The 10,693-nt window shown below is 36.4% G+C and overlaps 1 protein-coding gene across 1 annotated transcript; it reads right to left on the bottom strand.

The window, feature by feature from the left end:
* Window positions 1-1,239: 1,239 nt before the first annotated feature.
* LOC107027727 lies at window positions 1,240-5,071 on the bottom strand. The gene is made up of 6 exons (XM_015228811.1): window positions 4,811-5,071; window positions 4,451-4,600; window positions 4,290-4,360; window positions 4,060-4,142; window positions 3,842-3,976; window positions 1,240-1,316 (listed from the first exon to the last, which is right to left on the bottom strand). The coding sequence occupies exons 1-6, from the start codon at window positions 5,069-5,071 to the stop codon at window positions 1,240-1,242; spliced, it is 777 nt and encodes a 258-aa protein (XP_015084297.1).
* Between the last annotated feature and the right edge of the window lie 5,622 nt (window positions 5,072-10,693).

The following is a 10,693-nucleotide window of genomic DNA, read 5'->3' as shown; positions in this document are numbered from 1 at the left end:
ATCAAATTAATAGGTAGTGAAAAGAGTAAAATATCCTTTAAAATCCGGGAATTGGACATTTCCTTAATTCAATATCCCAACTTTCAAAGGGCATAACTTACTCATACAAAATTGGAATCGCACAAACTCGGCGGTGTTGAAAAGATCATTCCAAGGGATTTTCAACCATATGTAGAACTACACCTAACTAATGCTTAGCTAGGAGTTATTACCTTTTGAAGTTGACCAAAAAATCACTTTTAACTTATTTAAAAATTTTCTAGATTTTCTTATACTTGACAAAAATAGTATTTCCAAATTTTAAACTCGTTTCTAGTTCTTTTCAGTTGCAAGATGTTACAATATTTCCCCCTTGAGAACATTCGTCCTCGAATAAAGTTACTCTTACTAGACTAAGGATAGTAACATCAAGTTCAAATACCCAACAAGCAAATGCAACAACAACAACATGCTTACTCATAACTTTAAGAGTACTATAAAGAAAATTAGTACCTTGGTCTGCATTTTGCTTTGATTCAAAGAGATGTAGATATGTCTTCTTGATGTCCTGTTCATCTTCCCAAGTAGCTTCTTCAACAAATTGGTTCCTCCAAAGTACTTTGACTGATGCCACTTCCTTTGTTCTCAACTTGCAAACTTGGTGATCTAAAATTTGCACCGGAATTTCCTAATAAGACAAGTTATCTTTGATCTCAACATTTTAAGTTGGAATGATTAATGAAGGATCACCTAATCACTTCTTCAACACGGAGACATAAAATAGCGGATGAAACCTAACTATGATGATAACTCGGACTCATAAGCTACATAGCCAATTTTCTTGGATATTATATAAGGTCCAATATATCGGGGACTGACCTTCCCCTTCTTAACAAACCTCATAACACCCTTCATAGGTGAAACTTTCAAGTTGACCCAATCATCTAGTTCAAACTCCAACACTCCTCTCCTAACATCCGTGTAGGATTTCTGGCCACTCTGGGCAGTTTTCAACCTCTCTTGAATCACCTTCACCTTCTTCATAGCTTGATGAACTAGATCAAGTCTTATCAACCTTGATTCACCCACTTCAAACCATCCAATAGAAGATATGCATCTCCTCCCACAATGAGCTTCATATGGAGCCATCTGAATGCTAGAGTGGTAACTATTATTGTAGACAAACTGAATTAGAGGTAAGTGATCATCCCAATTACCTTTAAAATCAATCACGCATGCCCTCAACATATCCTCTAAGGTCTAAATTGTACGCTCTGCCTGCCCGTCAGTTTGAGGATAAGAGGTAGTACTTAAGTTCACCTTGAACCCAAACCTTTCTGAAAAGATTTCCAATAATGGAGATTGGAACTCCATGAAGTCTTACCACCTCTTGAATGTATAACTTATCATAATTCTCTACCAAATGGGTAGTGTTTACCAATAAAAAATGGGCTGATTTTGTCATTCGATCGACAATCACCCAAATAGAATCATGTTGTCTGCGAGACTTTAGCAACCTTGTGATGAAGTCCATATTAATCATCTCCCACTTCTATTCCGAAATTTCTATATTCTAAGCCAAACCTCCAAGCCTTTGATGCTCTACTTTAACTTGTTGACGATTCGGGCACTTGGAAACAAACTCAACAATGCGCTTCTTCATACCTTTCAACCAATATACTTCTCTTAAATTGCGGTACCTCTTTGTGGTACCCAGATGAATGGAATATCTGGAACTCTGAGCTTCCTCCATGATCCTCTCTTGGAGTCCATCCACCATAGGTACATACAATCTACCTTAATATCTCAATACACCATCTCTCCCTTGCTCAAAAGCTTATACCTTTTGCTTGTGAACATTTGCTTCCAATTTAAGCAAAATGGAATCTTGGTCTTGCTTTTCTTTCACCTCAACACTAATGATGATTCAGCCCCATTTGTCACCACTATTCCTCCTTCTGCGGAATCCATAAGTCAGACTCCTAAGCGTGCAAGTATATGCACATCTTTTGCTAGTTCTTTCTTCTCTTCTTCAAGATTGGCGGTAATACCCATAGACAACCTGCTTAAGGCATCAACAACCACATTAGCCTTACTTGAGTTGTAAAGAATGCTCATATCATAATCCTTGAGTAATTCTAACTATCTCCTTTGTCTAAAATTAAGTTCCTTCTGAGTGAACACATATTGTAGGCTCTTCTATCAGTTAATATATCAACATGAACACCACACAAATAGTGATGCCATAATTTCAACGCAAAAACTACAGCAGCCAACTCTAAGCTAAGTCATTGGTTGGGTAATTCCTCTTATGGACTTTCAATTATCTAGAAGCATATACTATAACCTTTCCATTCTGCATTATGACACAACCCAAACCAACTCTAGATGCACCACAATACAACATAAAACCTTGAGTACCCTCTGGTAGGGTCAAAACTGGGCAGTAGTCAACCTCTTTTTCAATTCTTGAAAGCTTTTCTTAAAAGCTTCATACCATTGAACTTAACTGTCTTCTGAGTCAACTTGGTAAAATGGGACGAAATAGACGAGAAACCTTCTACAAATCTCCTATAGTAGCCAGCCAAACCCAAGATACTCCTAATATCAGTTGGAGATGTGGGTCTAGGCCAATTCTAGACTTCCTCAATTTTTTGGGTATCAACTCTAATTCCATCACTGCAAATTATGTGGCCCAAGAATTCCACAAACTTAAGCCAAAACTCACATTTTGAGAATTTAGCATATAACTTCTTATCTTTCAAAGTCTGATGGATTATCCTGAGGTGACTAGTATGATCTTCTTTGTTTCTTGAATATATTAGTATGTCATCAATGAAAATGATAACAAACATACATAAATAAGGTTTAAGACTCTATTCATAAGATTCATGAATGCTGCTGGTGCATTAGTCAAATCAAAGGAAATGACAAAAAACTCATAATAACCATATCTGGTTCTGAAGCTGTCTTTGGAATATTATATTTCCTTATTGTTAACTGATGGTAGCCAAATCTGAGATCTATCTTAGAAAAATAGGCGGCACCCTCAAGTTGATCAAATAAATCATCTATCCTTGGAAGAGGATACTTATTCTTGATGTAACCTTGTTCAACTGATGGTATTCTATACACATCCTAAGGGAAAACCATCTTTCTTCCTTACAAACAAGACCAGAGTACCCCAAGATGAGACACTTGGTCGAATGAAACACTTATCTAACAAAATTTTCAATTGTTCTTTCAACTCTTTCAACTCTGCTGGTGCCATTCTATATGGCGGAATAGAGATAGGTGTGTATTTGGAATAATATCTATATAAAAGTCTATCTCTCTCTCAGGAGGAACTCCGAGAAGATCATCTGGCAAGACTTCTCGAGACTTTTTCACTACAGGAACTGACTAAATAGGAGATATCTCAACATTTGAGTCATTATTTTTGACTAAGTGATAGACACACCACTTAAAAACTAAGATACAAAATAAAATAACCCTTAGGCACTGCTGAACTGTTTTTCCACTCTAAGACTGGCTCATTTGAAAACTGAAACTTGACAACTCAAGTTCTACAATCAACTGAGGCATAACATGCATGAATCCAGTCTATACCAAGAATGACATCAAATTCTACCATGTCTAACTCAATTAGCCATGGTACTCTTGTGATTGACAAAAAAGAGACAATCACGACAAACTCTCTCAGCTGGAATGGACTCACCAATAGGTGTAGAAACACTGAATGATTCACTGAGTTACTCAAGAATAATATCAAAGTTCATTGCAACATATGGAGTTACAAAAGATAAACTCGTACCTAGGTCTAGCAACACATAAATAGTAAAGTGAAAGACTTGAATCATACCAGTGACAACATCTGGTAAATCCTCTTGTTCTTGGAAATTATTGAGTGCATACAAGTGGTTTGTATCTCCGCCAGTACCGGAAGTAGTTCCTCTAGGTGTAGCCCTGTCTGGCAGAGCAACTGAAGAAGACTGAGCTATATTGCCCCAGTACCGTTTCCCTTCTTATTCTTTGGGCACTCTCTTTTTAAATGCCCGGTTTGACTACACTTAAAACAACCAGCAGATCCCTCACGACAAACACCGGAGTGGTTTCTACCACACTTGGCGCAGCAAGGAGGCTTACTACCTCCTTGCACCACACTACATTGTGAATAAGCAGGTTTAGCTCTGGAACTCTAGCCATAATACTCACACTTGTTCTTAGGTTTAGGTTCACTAGCAGATGATAGAGTAGGACCCTTCTGTTTTTGTTGGAAGGATGACCGGTTGACATTACTCTTCTGCTACCCGGACTCGTTCCCTTTCTTAGCTCTTTTGTTCTTGAACTCCTCTCTATCTCTTAGTTTTTCCTCCTCTACCTGATGCACATAGATCATCAACCTCGAAATGTTCATGTCCCCAATAAGCATTGTTACCCGACCCTCTTTGCTTCAAGAACGACCCAATACAACAACAAACAAAATCATCATACTCCCCATGTCCTTAACCATTTCCAGAGCATAACGAGGTATTTTGGTGAATTTCAATCCATACTCATGCACACTGAGAGAATCTTGCTTGAGTGTAAGAAATTCACGTACCTTAGCCTCTTTCAATTCCTAGGGAAAGAAACACACAAAGAAAACTTCTTCAAAATAGGCCCAACTCGGATATGGTTCATCCTCATCTCTACCCTTCTTCCACTGATCAAACCAAGTCCTAGTAATATCTTTCAGTTGATATGCAGCTAGCTTAACTCTCTTAATATTAACATGCATCACATGAAACACCTTTTTCAACTCATCAATGAAATTCTCGGGGTCCTATACAGTGATAAAACCAATAAAACTTGGAGGATTCATCCTCAAGAACTCAAGAATCCTCGAAATGTCAGCCTCTTTTTGTCGAGCTCCTTGTTGTTTCCCAACTTGGTTAGTCACCAATTGACCTAATATCCGGATTGCCTCACGGAATTCAACATTGATGAATTCTCGTTGAGGTTGCACATTTGGTGCTTTAGCTACCCCTTGTTCTTGTGGTTCAACATTCCTCCTTGATGTACGACCTCTGACTCCTCTTCGTGGAGGCATGGTTATCTAAAACACGCGCAAGCACGAATTAGAGATAAAACTTTTAGCGATAAACTCTAATGCACGAAGTGTGTATAAAAGAGGTGAGGAATTTCCTAAATGTTACAACCTCCTAATTATAGATATGGCGCGCTTCACACTGATAACTAGGACTCTATAGACACGGATTCATATGACGCCATAGGACTCTTTAATTTTAGGCTTTGATACCAAGTTTGTCACGCCCCGAGCCTACACCTTGGGCGTGGCCGGCACTCGAAGACCATCGCTGACCTCGAGCGGACCCTTGGCCTGACTTACTTAACTCGGTGGAAGACAATATGCATAACTATAATGATCAAAACTCAACAGAATTGATAAAGCATACTAAGTGAGAATGTTGTAAAGATGAAACATTTAAATTGCCATAAGTGGCAACCCAAGTCTTAACAAATAGAATGAAATGAAAGACTAAAGAACTAATATATGAATGTCTATATATGAAGCCTCTAAAACTGAGATAGATGTTGGGATAGACCCCACGATATCCTAATAAAAAAATACTGAAAGTAATAAAAAAAGTCCTCATGAATGCAAGAAGGCTCACCAACAGACTCTGGAGTGCTTAATTGGATCAAGGTGTTCTGGATGTGGATCCTCATTACTTGCGTCTGTATCATAATACAATGCAGGCCAACTAGCATCAGCACATTAAATATACTAGTATCCGAGTTGGAATGCTAAATCACAGAAGTAGTATGTTTTAATAACAAAAGAATCTAAAGGAAATTGAAGAACTTACTGGCTCAACTCAACTCAAAATAAGTAAATCATTTCAATATAAAACAATTTAAAAACAAGTGCAATATAAAGAAAAATTTGTTTAAAGACATGTTGTAAAATCTGTATGTATTCAAGGATACAATTAACTCTGAAATGTATATAAGAATACAAGTGACTATGTATATATATAAATACATTTTACTTCTATGGTAGTTTCTCTAACCGATAACCGTCATATAAAATCTATAGTGATGATACAATGATTTACCTCACGCTGCCAGTGCATCTTATACCCAACCAAAGGTATAAGACCTGAACTACCTAATGGATTCACTAGTCTACTGTGAAAAGGGTTCATCTAAAAAGAATGACCCTTTTTACCCATGGTGGCTAAAGGGTTTTATGGAGATGTGATTATCTGAACTCATGCTCTTCGCTAATTCGGTGCTCAATACTACTCTCAAATTATACTGACTCTTATTTTATTAAAACATACTGCTTCTGTGATTTGAGATTAGTGCTCAAAAACTTAGCTCAAAGTATATCGTGGAAATCTTAGTTTCCCTGTTTGCTTCATTTATAAAGCTATTACTCTTTTCTGAAGCCTTCACTCTTTTCCGAAGCCCGAAGGCTCTTTGGAAATCGCAAATATTAACTTTTTAAAATGTGAAAACATTTTATACTTCTTTGGGAATACTTAGTTCCCATATACTGCTTTGAAGAAAAGACTTCACTTTACTCTGAGTTGAACTCAAACTTAAGTCTTAAAATGAAGTTAAAACGTTTGTGAAGGACTTATGAAACTTCAAATGAACTTCTTCTCATTATCTTTTCTCTTATGAAACTTAAAATGAACTTCTTCTCATTATCTTTTCTCTTTACTCAACTTGATCTTTAAGTCTTAAAACAAAGTTAAAAAGCATTTATACAAGACTTCTTGAAAAGAGTCTAAGAACTTTCTAGACTTGGCTCTTAACTTTCCTTAAATTTGAAGTTATTGATTCAAGATTGAAATTCATGTTTATGGATAATTTCTATATGATTAGAAGTCATCTAGAGTACTTAGTTATCATTAGGTAGTGTTAAAACACTTTAGAAAGGCTTAATCGGACTGAAGTACGAAAATAAGGCGAAAAACGACATTTCAAGCGCGTCCTGAGTGAGCCACGCCAGCCACATTTAACTAAGGCTCCATTTGGGCACACTGTAAGCACGCTCCCCAGGCCCTCCGGCGCAAATGGGGAGCATCGCGCCTAACCTTGCCTAGGTGACGACTGACGAACTTTTCAACTCGTTTTTCTTACCCTAAATCATTCTAATTTAATTTCTTTTCTCAAATTCACTTATATTTCATGTACCCACATCATATATACAAGGATTTAAACCAATGAATTCAAGAACAACACTTAGATCATCAAAGAACTCCTAAATCTCCACTCATGTTCAAGAACGAAAGCAATTCAAGAACCATATACAAGAATATTCAAAAATACAATCTTTTAAGAATGAAATCCGCTAAATCAAACATGCTTGAAATGTGGGGAATGAACCCAACGTTGAGATAGATTCACATACATTTTTAGGGATCACCCCCACGGAATCCACAAGTTAATTCGACAATCTTGGAGAATCTTGCCCTTTTTCTTCTTCTACTTTCTCCTTAGCCCTGGCGTGAACATTCTCACTTTATAAAACTGACTTAGTTCAGTCCCAACCCTTATTAAATCATAAAATTGGATTAAATTAAATTATTAAATCCTCATACGAACTCAAAATCGCGCAAACTCGGCGACATTGGAAAGATCATTCCAAGGGCTTTCCAACCACAGTTGGAACTACACCTAACTCACACTGAGATAGGAGTTATGGCTGTTTGAAGTTTAACAAAAACTAATTTTTAAATTATATAATAAGTTCCAGATTCTGTTATACATTGAAAAATAGTATTTCCAAATTTTAAACTCCTTTCTAGTTCTTTCAAGTTTTGAGATATTACAAACATTGTTAGAATGTTAATACCTTCCTGGTGTGGTAATTCTCCCTCCCTTGTTGATCCCTTGTCCCGAATGTTTTAGGAGGATTTATGGAGTAGCCCTCGTCTATTCTCTTCATTCAAAAGTAGGAGGAAATTACGGCGCATTGATAAGCTTGTTGAAATTAGACATCCCATTATAACGGCTATCAAAACGCTATAGCGAAAAACTTCCTCTATGACAAGTTGAGTCAGTTTAGCCAAGAAATCATTTTTTCCACAAATCATCACGTGCTAAATTTTTTTAAAAAAATCTTTTGCTACACTTTTGAATTTCTGAATTCCGCACGAGGTACCTTTTAGTAACGACAGATCAAATTTTTATAATTTTAATCTATTGTACATAAATAAATTGTATTATTTTAAAATTTAATATATAATCACACGATTGTGTAAGCATTAGCTAATGTTTACTTACACAAACATGTAAGTATTTATTAAAGTAAGCATTAGCTAATCTTCTACATATTTGTTAGTTAAAGTGATTTTGTAAGAATAGGATTTTAAAAAATTAATTGACTAAACATTGAAAATCATAATGCTATAGTATTTTTCAAATCCTCTTATCCATTATCCTACTGCAATACTTCTTACTAAGAAGAATGTTATGTTGTGGCACCCAGAAGGTAATGACTTACTCATATAATACGTCCTTGTAGAATGTTCAAGTTTCTCGAGTAGTAGAAGCAAGTTTTAATTTATTATAAGCTGGCCAAACGATGAATTCAATAAGTTCTTGCCATTGATAATCGCCACTGGTGAATAGAAATATTAATCTTAGAACGACAAGAAGAGTGCTTAATGAGGAGACAGCACCGGAAGGAGGAAACTCTTGTGAATAAGGAAGCACGTCTAATCCGAAAGGAAGCTCCCGAGAGGGAAAGAGAAGAAAAGAACTAATGACAAGAAAATGAGGAATCATAAAACTGAGTTACCTATGATACATGTGACCATAAAAAATCATGGAGCATCCATTAATATTTATAGAAATCTTGGCAAATATTTCTCATGTTATACGAGTTAGTACCCTTGATCAATTACACTGCCCACCAAACACCTGTCTACATTTTTCAACAAAAATGGAATATTGTTATATAAATTGAATAGTACATCTAGAAAAGTTCCAAGAAGGCATGATCCTAGGCTTATACTCGACATGAACCCTTTTTTCCATGTCTATCACAAGAAAAACTAAAATCTCTATTTACTTTATCCAATAGCTAATAAGAATTATGAGAAAATAGAACACCTTTCAAGAATATCAGTACTATCACATGAATTGTGAATGCATGAATATGATGTGTTATTTGTAGTTTTGATGATTTGACAAACCAAAGGACCTTGTAATGAAACCAGATCCCTTGTGCAAATGTACACACAATTGCAGGCTGGAAAAAATTACAATTGGTTGGTGCACAAGCTCCAACTACGGAAGAAATGGCAGAAAACTCGGCCAACGACATGGCCTCGAAGGTTGTGACTAGTCTTCATAAAGATTGCGTCCAATAGTCATAACCTTAGTTTTTGCAACTTGAAAATTCTGAAGAACTCTTGAAAAGGCTAACACTCAAGTAATGAATCATTCTCAAGATCAACATGGACCTGATAGAGCTGAAAGCTTAGTTGTCTAAGGATCATTTCTTTTGCACGTACATTATAAATCTATTCCTAATTTATTAAAGATTAATATCTTGTGTTGTTGAAAAAGTCTAATTCAGTTAAGGTTAAGAGATTTAGTGGGCAACATTGTGTGCTGCTTAGTCATACAGAGCATGGTGATTTAGTGGGCAACGTGCGTGTTGCTTAGTTGAAGTCTAAGTTGTCTAGTGGTGATAGTTTAGTGGGCAGAGTGAGGTCTTCTTAGGCTCTTCAATTAATAGAGTTTTTACTTGGTTGTGAGATTTATAACTTTTTCTCACATTGGTTGTAACTGTGGTTCACTTTTGCTCAAAGAAGATTACTGAAACAGTTGAAAATCCCATATGACAAGTCGTGGTTTTACTCCCTTGAGCAAGGAGGTTTCCATGCAAACTGCTTCTATTGTGTTCTTATTATTATTTGCTCTTCATTATTGTTCTTGTTGAGTCAAGGGACCTGGTCCGTTGACTGATATTTGACGCACACATTCTATCAATTGGCATCAGAGCAGGTGCTCTCTAGCTGGTTAACTCCTAGAGAGATATTGTTGTAAAAGAATGGCTACTCCATTGAACCTAGAAGAAGGACAATCATCAACACAAACACCTCTTTCAAATGGCCAGTTCTATAGATGGTGGAAAAAAAGGATGCACGACTATCTAATGGCTGAAGACACAACTTATGAGACACAATATCCCTTCATTTTAACCACTGAAGTGAAGGATGCTGAAATCAAAAAAGTTGTTCCAAAGACTTACCAACAATATAAAAAGGCGGACAGAAAGAAGATTTGTACAGATCTAAGAAGTTGTTAGTGTGTGATATAGGTGATTAAGAATACAACTGCATCTTTGTGTGTGAATCGGCAAAAGAAATCTGGGATTGCCTAAGGACTGCTCGTGAGGCTATATAGTAGGTGAAGGAATCGAAGGTGGACATGATGAACATTCAATATGAAATCTTCACCATGAGAAGGGGGAAACTATTCATGATATGCATATAAGATTATCCTTCATAACCAACGAATTGCGAAGGTAGGGAGAACCGATCAACTCCAGTAAGCAAGTTAGGAAGATTCTTCGAATTCTTCCCAAGTCATGGGCAACCAAGGTAGATGCTATCACTAAAGCTAAGGACCTAAAGGTTCTGAAAATGGATGATCTTATTGGGAATCTTAATATACATGAAAT

The sequence above is a fragment of the Solanum pennellii genome, chromosome 8 (genome assembly GCF_001406875.1).
Source record: "Solanum pennellii chromosome 8, SPENNV200".
NCBI classification, from domain to species: Eukaryota; Viridiplantae; Streptophyta; class Magnoliopsida; order Solanales; family Solanaceae; genus Solanum; species Solanum pennellii.
The sequence above is the reverse complement of the archived record's forward strand: the minus strand, read 5'-3'. Positions and strand labels throughout refer to the sequence as shown.

Coding starts and splice junctions, on each gene's coding strand:
- LOC107027727 (XM_015228811.1), bottom strand. CDS start 5,071: ATGCCTCCACGAAGAGGAGTCAGAGGTCGTACATCAAGGAGGAATGTT. Junction 3,977..4,059: donor TTGTCGTGAGGGATCTGCTG/GTTGTTTTAAGT, acceptor GGGGCAATATAG/CTCAGTCTTCTTCAGTTGCT. Junction 1,317..3,841: donor TTTACCAGATGTTGTCACTG/GTATGATTCAAG, acceptor AAATCTTTTCAG/AAAGGTTTGGGTTCAAGGTG.